Genomic DNA, 12,297 nt, shown 5'->3' on the forward strand with positions numbered 1-12,297 from the left:
TCATTCAAGGGGTTTTCTTTAGTTTTACTATTTTCTACATTGTAGAATAATAGTGAAGACATCAAAACTATGAAATAACACATGGAATCATGTAGTAACCAAAAGTGTTACACAAATTCATATATTAGAGATTCTTCAAAGTAGCCACCATTGGCCTTCACAGCTTTGCACTCTCTCAACCAGCTTCATGAGGTAGTCACCTGGAATGCACTTCAATTAATAGGGGTTCCTTTAAAAAAAAGTTATTTTGTGGAATTTCCTTCTTAATGCATTTTAGCCAATCAGTTCTATTGTGACAAGGTAGGGATGGTATACAGAAGATACAGACCCCTAACCCTATTTGGTAAAAGACCATGTACATATTATGGCAAGAACAGCTCAAATAAGCAGAGAGAAACAGTCCATCATTACTTTTAAAAGACATTTAGGTCAGACAATACAGAGAATTTTAAAAAACTTAGAAAGTTTCTTCAAGTGCAGTAGCACTTGTAGCTAATGATGAAACTGGCTCTCACGAGGACCACCACAGGAAAGGAAGACCCAGTTACCTCTGCAGCAGAGGATAAGATCATTAGAGTTACCAGCCTCAGAAATTGCAGCCCAAATAAATGTGTCAGAGTTCAAGTAACACTGACACATCAACAACTGTTCAGAGGAGATGCGTGAATCAGGCCTTCATGGATGAATTGCTGCAAAGAAACCACTAAAGGTCACCAATAAGAAAGAGACTTGCTTGGGCCAAGAAACACAAGCAATGGACATTAAACCGGTGGAAATCTGTCCTTTGGTCTGATGAGTACATATTAAAGATGTTTGGTTCCAACCGCCATGTCTTTGTGAGACGCAGAGTAGGTGAACGGATGATCTCCACATGTGTGGTTCCCACCGTGAAGCATGGAGGTTGTGTGATGAGTTGGGGGTGCTTTGCTGGTGACAGTGATTTACTTAAAATTCAGGGCACACTTAACCAGCATGGCTACCACAGCATTCTACAGTGATACGCATTCCCATCTGGTTCGCGCTTAGTGGGACAATCATATGTTTTTCAACAGGACAATGACCCAACACACCTCCAGGCTGTGTAAGGGCTATTTGATCAAGGAGAGTGATGGAGTGCTGCATCAGTTGACCTGGCCTCCACAATCACCCAACCTCAACCCAATTGAGATGGGTAGGAAGAGTTGGACCACAGAATGAAGGAAAAGCAGCCAACAAGTGCTCAGCATGTGAGAACTCCTTCAAGACCATTGGAAAAGCAATCCAGGTGAAGCTGGTTGAGAGAATGCCAAGAGTGTGTAAAGCTGTCAAGGCAAAGGGTGGCTACTTTGAAGAATCTAAAATTAAGACTTTTTTGGTAACTGCATGATTCCATATGTTATTTCATAATTTGTCTTCACTATTATTCTACAATGTAGAAAATAGCACAAATAAAGAAAAACCCTTGAATGAGTAGGTGTCCATTTTTGACTAGTACTGTATAGCCATGTGTCAATGTTTCAACAAAATCTACAAAGCAAAACAACACTAATGGCATATGTACATGTTCACCCTTTCCCAGAACAAAAAAAGAAACCCAATTCAGGCATGTACCGAAATAATATCTAGCATTTTATCCATACCATCTGCTTTGTGCTGTTTCACAACACCAATAGCTGCATGGTTCGGTGAGGCCATTTGAGCCCATTTTAAAATGCATCACTGTTGCGCACGATGAAGGCATAGATAAGAGTTGTAGCTGGTATGTGCTTTTTGCCGTCTGTGGCACTAAGTAGACAGGGCAAGACTGGAAATGTAATCTCTCAGCCAGCGTTTAGCCCCAAGCACAGCCATGGATCTGTCACATTTGAACAAGGCATGCAACCAACACCCCAATGTTCACTTTGCTAGTACCTTGCCATCTCAAGTTTTATGCTGATATTATAGCATTATATGTGTGTGCGTCAGAAGTCTGCATAGCGCTCAGATGTAGTAGATTTCATTGTTACTATTTGCTTGAATGACCTTTGTTGTGTTGTTGATGTTACTCTTCCACATGTCTTAATGTGCAGCATCTATTATGTTCAGCTCTTCTTTTTAAAGGAGAAAAATAAATCAGAAGAAAAATCTAATGTCCGTTGTGTTGAACAGCAGAATGAGCTGGAGAATTCCTGATGACTTGATGTGGGTGCATTATTTTTTTGTTTCGTTTCCTCAAATGGTGGAAAAACTAGAACAGCAGCAGCTGCTGACATGTCTGTTATCCAGATGTTGTCTGGACACCTTAAGCCCCTCCCTCAGGCCTCCTGGGGGGCTGGCCTCTTCAGATCTTTGATCTGTTTGACCAGATACGTCTTTTCATCGTTGAACTGTTCGTCCTCCGTCCTGTCGTTCTGGAACTTGGAGAGGAACTCGATGAGTTTGGTCTGGTTCTTCAGAAGAATGTCCAAGATGGGCTGTGTCTTGTTGGGGTTGGCCACAAACACCTACAGGGGAAGGAAGAGGACAAATGATTCTTACAATCCAACTCAACTCAGTCAAATTGCACCGCCTACTATAGCCTTGTGCTAGTCTGTTTTTTATTTTATTTTACCTTGAAGACGTGGAAGGCCTCAAACTGGATGTTGCGGCTTTTGTCCCGAAGAAGGTTCATCATTAGCTTGAGGTTCTCTGGCTTGCTGATGTATTTCGTCATGATGGTGAAATTGTGTCGATCGAGAAGAAGCTCTCCCAGCAACTAAATTGTTTCAGAGTGACAAAAAACATTAAGTATTAATTGCAATTACAGTCTGGGGTAGGTGAAAAAGTAATTATTTATTTAATGCCATGTTTGAACCATAAGATTCCACTAAAACTATATAAAATAGATTTAATCATTATAGTTGGGTTTACACAAGGCAAAGTGAAGATACTGCTATGCATTGGCAAAAATAGGAGAGGACGTTACCAGGCAGATGAAATCTAAAACCTACTCCATCCACAGGGTGGTGCTACATCGGTCAGCTTGCTGCTATTTTCAGTAACCAAACACCATGTAAGAGACCACCTCTATATTTAGCCATTAAAAACATACGCATAGAAATACTACATGAGAGGTGTTTACAACAGGAACAGAACCCACGTTCTTACCTTGAGGGACTGCCTTTTAGTCACGTAGTTCTCTGAGTGGAGTAACTTCTCATATTCACTGAAGAACTGGAGGGGAGAAAGACAATAATCGAGAGTGAATGTCAAGCCGCTATTTCAGAGTGCATCTGCTTGTTTGAAAACTCAGTGACAAGCCAACTAGTGATCTTCCAGCACTGATAGACAGGGAGCTGCCTTGTATTCAGAACAGCCACATTGTGTCAAAAGCCTGGCGTATATGTTAGGAGAAAAACAGTTCCTGAGTACTGTGCTGCCACTTGCAAGTTAATTTCCATATTCCCTGGTATACTTTATGGATCTCAGAGATGTCTCTGAAATAGTCAGACTGGGGTTTAGCACAAATAAACTCAGCTTGTCCTGGCGTGACCTCAGACTGTCTTAAAAAGCTCTGTTAACCGTGACAGGTTGCTATTCAGCGAAAGGAACATTTGAAGAAACGCGTCATGGAGATGTGTTCTTACCGGGTTACATTTCAACACAATGTAACCCGGACTTACCCTGTCGTAATGCTGCTCCAGGAACTCTGCACTCAGAATCTTGTGTCTCGTTAGCAAGTCCTGGAAGAACAACACAGGTATTTTAACCAATGAGCTCAAAAATACAGGCCCTCTATTTAAGTCCCAAGAAACTCACAGTCCTGAGATACTGAGATACAGTTCTAAGAAAAAAAAAATATATTTTTTTCTTCTTCAAAAACTCACTTTAAAAGTGGCGAATGCGTCTGAAGCGATGTCGAACGTGGACATCTCCACGTATCTGAAGAAGTCGTAGAACTGCTCGGCCCCCAGGGTGATCTTGGCCAGTGGCTCGTGCCTGATACACTCCCTCAGCATGATGCCACAGTTCAGAGCGATCTCTGGAGACTCGTACCTGCCAGGAGGACATTGGAATAGGAAGGAGGTATCCAGTTAATACGATGCAAATAGGGTTGGGCGACTTCAACCTGTTGTATCGTGATTACGTACCCATAAAACATTGTGATATGATGATATCACCCTCCCCTATTGGCCAAACCCACACACACACATTTATTTATATTTTTTTACTCTATATATATATTTTTAAAAACTGCTAAAAACGACAGTTGGGCTACAACATGAAATGGAATGCAACTGGATGATTTATGATGAAAGATAATGTTGAAAGCCTGGTTAGAGGCCAAGAGCAGGCACATCTTTTATAAAACTCCTTTCTTGTGGAGGAGCTTTAGCATGGAGCAGGTGTGTGTGTGTGTGTGTGTGTGTGTGTGTGTGTGTGTGTGTGTGTGTATGTGTGTGGCGCGCTGTGATGGAGCAGTGACTGATGAAGAACTGTAGTGAGTGGTTTTAGGACTACATCATGAGCTGGATAGCAGTCTACAGTCTTCACAACTGAATAATAATTGCCTCAAAGTAATATAAAAATGCATAATATTGTTTGTTCTAACATAAAGCTGTGATTGACAATACCCAATGCCTAGTCTTAGGCTATAGAGACTTTCATTCATTTTTGAAAGCCACAACTTTAGTACAACACCATCGTAGGCTAGAATATTTGGGAAATAAGCGAACGTTCATAACTAACTTGTCGTAAAGCTTTTATAATATACCTCCTACTAGCCTAAGAATAGGTTATTGGCCATTTGGTTTTCAACCTCGCTTGGAAGGATTTTCATGGTCCGCATTGATCATTTATTTCTTAATAAGCTTAAACTTGATTAAAACTGGTCATTAGGTGTTCTATAGGCTATTGATATGGTTTATTCTCCCTCATTATTAGTCCTCTGGCTACGTTGTTTAGGCGATAAAAATAACAGATTGAACTCCTTTACATTGATTGATTATGAGAAAGCCATGCACAACACAATGAAGCATAGCCTTCAGTCATATTCATATAGCCTATCGAATGGAGAGAAAGAAGGGAATACAAGCCAAGTTTTAAAATAGCTAAACACAAAATGGTTAAGGAGTGTCCGGTATTTAAAAACATAATGATCTATGTCTGGCCTTACATTCCTCTCTTGCTTTCCGTACCACACATTTATTGAAATAGGTTATAGCAAACAGGAATAGGACAATTACTCAGAATGTCACTTGTGTGCTGCCCTGCGAGAGTTTGTTCTTTACGGCAGGTACCAGTCAAGTTCAAATAGGCTAAACCATTGTTTGTCACATCACGATGCTATGGTAATAATCGGGCCAACCCTAGACTGCACACTACAACCCATGACACTGTAAATGACAGGACATTGAAATAGGATATAGGACATGGATCCCCTACTGGAAGCCTGCGGGGGATTTTATTTGGCCCCCCCAGGTTTCTTATGGGGGGGGCATAAAACACTACAAACACTGGAAATCAGCTCCAAGTAATTATTTCCACGCATAATACAGAAACACGTGATCGTATACAAATGTACACAAAGGTTTGAAATGTTTATGTTTCAGTCAAACATATCTATTTGCAGTCTACAAAGTATTTGTAATTATGTTCCGACCATCCGCTCCAGAACAAAATTATCCCTGATATAGGACACTGTCAATGTCTTCAGGTATTACTATCAATATCTGCTGTTTGTCCATTTCTGCAATATTTATCTTTCCATTTCGATTGATTTAATCCTTCTGTAAAGTGTATTGAGACAATGTGGTAATTCCCTTCAAATAAAACTTAACTTGACTGACTTAAAAGTTATCCACTTTTTACCTAACATAAAAGCACCACACCCCAACATTGTAAATAACAGGTTGTAGTGTAGGTTTAGGTGCCACAGACCTCACCCTTTGAGCAGCATGAAGAGGATGTTCTGCTGAGTGCAGAGGTACTCCACTGTGGGCGTCCGCGTCCCGATCTGACGTCTCAGAATGTTGTTGAAGATCTGAGCCACATCCTTCTTACCCTGATGGTGAACAGAAATGACAGAATGTTGGAAAGGTGTGAAAAATCACAAGGGGTCAGATTTCAAACAGACATGGTTTCCAGCAGTAGTTACTAAACAAAGTTCTCGTATTTTGAACTTCTAATAGTGAAGTTTTTCTGAATGCAATGTTCTTATACATGTTATGGTGACAAAACATATTCACCCATTAGCACCATTAGTGAATCGTCACATTTCAAAATAGTATCATTGAGTGGTTTTGCACCTATTATCAAATTCAGCCTCCCCATAGCAGGAATAGCCAAGACAGATGTCTCTTCTGATGGGTGAGAATGACATAGACCAACTGAATGATGGAGGTTGAGCTTGTCAAAGAGGAGTCACACCACACTGACTCAGGCTGATAAGGTGACTCAGTGAAACACACACACATAAGCAAAGAAAAAAAAGTGAAAGCCTGTCCATGTGCCAGTAAAAGAGAACAGTCAGTCTTGTCTTTTTCTGTACATTGACATAAAATGTCTCTCCGTCCCAAAGATACCCACCTTTCTAGTCAGCATCTCAAAAGAAATCTCTCATATCCCTGCATCTGTCTCAAAGACAGACAAACAGAAAGAAACAGTGTCTCACCTCAAAGTCGATGAGCTGCAGGTCAGCTACGAGGGTGCTGAGCAGGCCGCTGTTGTAGAGCTCCTGGGCCAGCTGGGCCACCGCCTCTGTCTGGGGCTCCTTCTCATTGGTGCCATACAGAATCTCCTTCATCGCCACCAGGCTCTTAGACACCTCCTCTGTGGCCTGGACACACACACAAAAAAAAGACAGAGACAGGAGAAATTAGCTCTCTACATTACATTAGCTAGCTCTCCATCAGTCACCATAGTGTTTTCTATGATCTAGCAAACACCCACCATCCTACGTTGTCCTGAAATGATCCCATCATACACTATTTTCAGTCTAGATATGGCTTGTTATGAAAGGAAGGAAAGGAAACTAAACCCTAAACAGGTTTTTGAGACCGACGTCTCTAGTCGTTCTCACTCCAACCCTAATCTAGGGCACCTAACTCTAATAATTGGCTGGTTGATAAACTGAATCAGGTTAGTTACAGCTGGAGTTGGCGCGGAAACATACAGGAGGGTATGTCTCCAGGAACAGGGTTTTAGAGCCCTGCTTTACACTGTAGTCAGTTCAAACTCAGAGGGACAGGTTTGAAATTCCCCACTCCATGGCTTCCATAGAATCTCTGAAGTCACTAGTCATGTTAGAGTAGTGGGAGAGAGGTTTACCTAGGAGGCACTCGTCTGTATCAGTGTGTGTGTGTGTGTGTGTGTGTGTATTGGTTGTTTACCTTCTCAGCCTTCTTGTCAGAGATGTCATGTTTCTCCAACACCGTCATGCTGTCCTTCAGGTTCTTGACGATGTCTGCCGGCGACTTGTGGGACTTGCCAAAGGGGAACGGCATGGTGGTGAGTTACCGTGGTCGACCAAGCAGCGAGTGCACAGTCCTACCTATCCACAGGGGAGAGAGAAACGATATCAACAACTGAAGGGGATAATGAAGGCAAGGGATCCGCAGAGAAAGACTAAACCAAACTGTGTGACAGAAGTTGTTCAAACTGCATCGGTACTGAGCTCTCTGAGTCAGTGAGGAGGAGCCAATCAGTACAAAGGTACTAATCAGACCTCTCCCATGAACCAACCCAGGGCCAGGAGTTTACCTGGGGACTATAATACTGGGCAGAGTACAACACACAAGGCAGGCAGCACTTATTACATGACTCACTATTCATCATACCAATACCAAGATACAACATAGCCTACTGATTCACAATTCATAAGTCATACTGACACTAAGATTCATAAAGCTAAGAAACAACAGGTTGTAGAGGGGCAGGCTAAACAGATTGATCTGAAGACAGAAACAGCTGAAAGCAAAATGATTCTCACCTTCATACTGAGATTTGATATCAAGCATTAGAATCATTACTTTAATTGTGTGTGAGGTTGTTGAAAGGGCAGGCTAACTGCAGGAATTCTGTTTACTTTGTAACTATGGATTTTATTGATTGGTTTACTGACCAGTTGCATCATAAGGGGAGGTGATGTTGCTTGAGACATGACTGATTGTAATCATTGACCAGAGGTAGAATGTCCTCTGCCCTACCCTACTCCAAAGGGGCCTCTACATGACCCCTCATGTTGTTACCGGTACTTCTCCAGCCTCTCCCCAATAGTGTAGTTAACACACAAACACACCACTGTTCAGCCACATATCCTTTCTCTCAACTCACACCCCTACCCAGACAAACTAATGTGCTTATAACCTTATCTAGTCAGGGCGTAGAGCAGTGAGAGCCAGGGGAATGCATGAGCCCCTCAGTGGGACGTGTCAGAACTTCTCTCACTGAGCATTTATCTAGGACGGGGATGGGAAACTGGCATCCCTGGGATGAATTTCCAAATAAAAAATATATAATAAATAAATAGGGAACTCAGGGTCTCATCTTACTGTTGTGAGTTAGAATAGTAGAATACACAGGGTGCAATTTCTACATTTGGTTGTGCATCAGCAGTTTCTCTTGCTGTGTCAGTCATTGATAGTCAGTCAATTTTTAGATTGACAAGTTAGTTTAGTGGCCAGCTATCTAAACTTGTTATCATGCTCAAATTACCGGCTTGGGGGCCCCATTTGATTTTGTTAGTTAGTCTCACTCATGTATGCCGTTAATGATATCTTTCTATCCACCCTATGTCAAAATGTTTAGAATTGCCGGAAATTGGCTGTAAAACAGCCAATTTTCCTCTCAGACCCATGGCAAAATGTAGTAGAATTGGATGAAATTAGTTCTAAAATCACTAAATCTTCTCTCCACCCAGTGGCAAAATGTGTAGAATTGCACAGGGGGAGCAGACCCCCGAGCAACTGCGGCCCCTCATGGTTAGTTCCGTTTTTTTATGGCCTCCACCCCCATCAAAATTTCCACATTCCATGACCTACCCATTCACTTTTTATAATACAGGCCTTAGCTGGATCTACCTACTGATATTAGGTAACTGGGACATGGGTGGGGTTATATATGCTGCATCACAGCTGTTCAAGGTGTCAATGACATCCCTGGTGTTAAATTTGGCTTCCTTGGTCTGGCAGAAGATCAGATAAGGAAGGGTTGAACTCACACCATGAAGGGATGGGTGTGCTGTTTGTATGGAAAGGGTGCAGAAAGGTGACCAAATTAAAATGTCCCCCATTTATAAACAGACATGACGATACAGGTAGTCCAAAGACAGCTGAGGAAGTCTCAACTCTGTTCTCATATCGAGGCAGAGTTGATTATTGATGACTGGTCGTGTGATTTTCTAGCAACAACATCGAGTCACCATCAGTTGATACTTGTAAAAATTGTCATTCTTAAAATGCCTACCTGTACCTGTTGGTACCTAACTGCGGTCCTTCCGCGGGGTACTAAAATTCATACTTTTAATAAAAACTTGAATACAACCAACTTTCGTCAATTGTGTTGCTTAACTGGAGAAGCAGTGCCCTTGAAATACTACCTAAACTGAGATCCAATTGGCATAAGCACATTTGCACTGAGCAACACAAATTAGGAAAGTAGGTAGTTGTATTCAATAAAAGTATTGATTGATGGGCACTTAATATTGTTGCTAGCAAATCATGTGACCTGTTATCAATGCTCAACTCTGCCTCGATATAAGAGAGTGGGGTTGAGTTGTCCTCAGCTATCAAAAGACAGCAAGGATTCCAATTGCAATGTTATGTGTACAGTCAAGACCAGTGAAGTTACTCCCAGAATGCAGTGGTGAAAAAAGTACCTAATTGTCATACCTGAGTATTTGGCTTTAAAGATACTTAAGTATGAAAAGTAAATGTAATTGCTAAAATATACTTAAGTATTAAAAGTAAAAAATAATTTCAAATTCCTTATATTAAGCAAACCAGATGGCAATATTTATGGATAGCCAGGGGCACACTCCAACACTCAGGCATAATTTACAAACGAAGCATGTGTGTTTAGTGAGTCTGCCTGATCAGAGGCAGTAGGGATAATCAGGGAAATTCTCTTGATAAGTGTGTGAATTAGACCATTTTCCTGTCCTGCTAAGCATTCAAAATGTAACAAGTACTTTTGGGTGTCAGGGAAAATGTACAGAGTAAAAAGCAGATATATTCTTCAGAATTGTAGTGAAGTAAAAGTTAGCAAACATATAAATAGTAAAGTACAGATACCCCCAAAAACTACTTAAGTACTACTTTCAAGTATTTTTACTCAAGTACTTTACACCAATGCCAAAATGCAGTGGATACTAAATGAGACCCAGGGTGATGTACCAGCTCGGTCTGTCGGTCATCTACTTTGGCAACCTGTTTCCAGGTGGGATCATCACCTGACCTGTGAACCCAAAGTCTGGCACAGTCTGGCTCAGACTCTGACCTATGTCTTGGCATGGCATCTACATTTAGAATTAGAACCCAGCACTGGAGCCAAGGATATAACCAACCAGCACTAAAGCAAGACCTAGCCTGGTCACATATGTGATGTGTCACATGTTAACAGATTGAAATTGAAAACACTGACATCTACCCCCGCCCCCAATTTGAACTCTGGCTAATTCGATATTAATCTCAGCACACTTTTCAACTTCACCAGGTGGTAAATCCACCTTTCACTCACAGGCTAAAGTTTGTTAATTTAGGCACCACTTCTCTACTCCAGGGTTTCCACAACCCACCCCAATGGGTACATGTTTTGTTCCACCCCCCCCTAACACTACACAGCTGATTCAAATAGTCAAAGCTTGGCGAGTTAGCTATTTGAATCAACTGTGTAGTGCTAGGACAAAAAACAAAACGTGCACCCAGGGGAGGCCCCAAAATCAAGTTTGGGCAACTCTGCTCTACTCCAATGTGACCGCCTTTAGCATGACGTACACCAGCAGATAACACATAAGGCTGTTAAGTATTAACTAACTAGATAGGGAATAACTCATTCACAATTGTACCTCTGCAGGTTGCATGGTGCTTTTCCATTATGATTTTGGTACTAGTACATGCAACTCGTGTGAGACCGGTAGCCTGCTAGACTGGTATTGGTACCTAATTTAACTAGTACGGGCTAGCATTGGAGAGCTAAATTGGAAAATATCGTGTAGCTAACTAGTTAGTTAGCAACTGCATAGGTAACTAACTATTCACTACCACAATAAAACATTGCATCAACCGCTCATTGCCATATTAGTTTAGCTATCATCAGCAAGCGCACAGTAAACCGCACAATACAAAAGTGTCTGGTGAAGATGTCAGCCAGGGTCTGCGCACAATATTTCGTGATGGCTAGCTAACAAACTACTAGTTCTAAAATGTTTGATAACTCGGTAGTTACCTTGCTAGCCAGTCAATTATTTGGTTAACGTACTATTTTAGTTTCATTATCAGATGATTTCAATCCGTGTCCATCAATTATCGTGCAACCCCTCCAGCCTGCCTGCCAACCAACGTTAGCTCATATTGTGGTCTATACGGGAGGCCTAAATACACAACAGGCCTTTAAATATGACTAGCTTGCTAACTTAGCTAAGACAACGGCAACGCTTTCTGGCTAGTTAACTAGTTAGAAACCTAGTTAGCCAACTAACGTTAAATAGACAACCGTGCCAGCTAGCTACTGTACTAACTACTTTTGGCGATCCTGTTAGTTTTTTGTGTTCAAGGTCTTGCTAACTTATCGTGTGTAGCAGCTAGCTAGATAATATCTAGCTAGCTAACTTCATACTGATAAGTTACTGTAGCCAGGCTAACGTTAGCTAACAAATAACGTTGTATGCTTGAAAGCTTTTGACAGACCTCTGCTAGCTCGCTAACTTCGTTAGCTAGACAGCTATTTTAACTGTCTGGCGTTAGCGAACATTGTCCAATGTAGGCAAACCAGCTAATTGTCATTTAAACGACACATAATATCAAACCTTACAAACTCGATCGTTTCACTCTCCACCGATGTGCTTGAACAGCTAACGGAAATGTAGCTATGTCCCGTTGGATTATAAACTCCTTTGTTTTCCTTATTTGTCGCCTCCCCCTGTTTTAAATGTTTTATAGCTAGCTAGCTAGGTTTCCTAGTCCTTTTATGTGTACGAGTGGACTGGTTAGCAATGTGGTTGGGCATCGAGGTCTACCGCCCCTCGCTGGTCGTATAACGCTATAGCATCGGCACATGGGGCTCGCGAGTGTCCACAGGGAGGCACTCGTACACCAGGAAAAGAGTGCATGAATGATTCCACCAATGATGTATATAAATATG

General features: G+C 41.6%; 1 protein-coding gene across 2 annotated transcripts; it reads right to left on the reverse strand.

Annotated features, from left to right (window-relative positions):
• Positions 1–12,103, reverse strand: LOC139548301 (calcium-binding protein 39). Of its 2 annotated transcripts, none has more exons than XM_071357898.1 (9): positions 11,968–12,103; positions 7,329–7,489; positions 6,611–6,775; positions 5,883–6,001; positions 3,825–3,993; positions 3,621–3,680; positions 3,106–3,171; positions 2,570–2,713; positions 1–2,462 (listed from the first exon to the last, which is right to left on the reverse strand). In XM_071357898.1, exons 2-9 carry the CDS (start codon positions 7,440–7,442, stop codon positions 2,274–2,276), a joined length of 1,026 nt encoding a protein of 341 aa, XP_071213999.1. In that variant the 5' UTR covers positions 7,443–7,489; positions 11,968–12,103; the 3' UTR covers positions 1–2,273. The 2 variants fall into 2 exon arrangements, with proteins under 2 accessions (XP_071213999.1, XP_071213998.1); XM_071357897.1 differs by having other exon boundaries at positions 1,880–2,462; positions 11,963–12,100.
• Between the last annotated feature and the right edge of the window lie 194 nt (positions 12,104–12,297).

This window comes from Salvelinus alpinus, chromosome 21 (assembly GCF_045679555.1).
Source record: "Salvelinus alpinus chromosome 21, SLU_Salpinus.1, whole genome shotgun sequence".
Taxonomy (NCBI): Eukaryota; Metazoa; Chordata; class Actinopteri; order Salmoniformes; family Salmonidae; genus Salvelinus; species Salvelinus alpinus.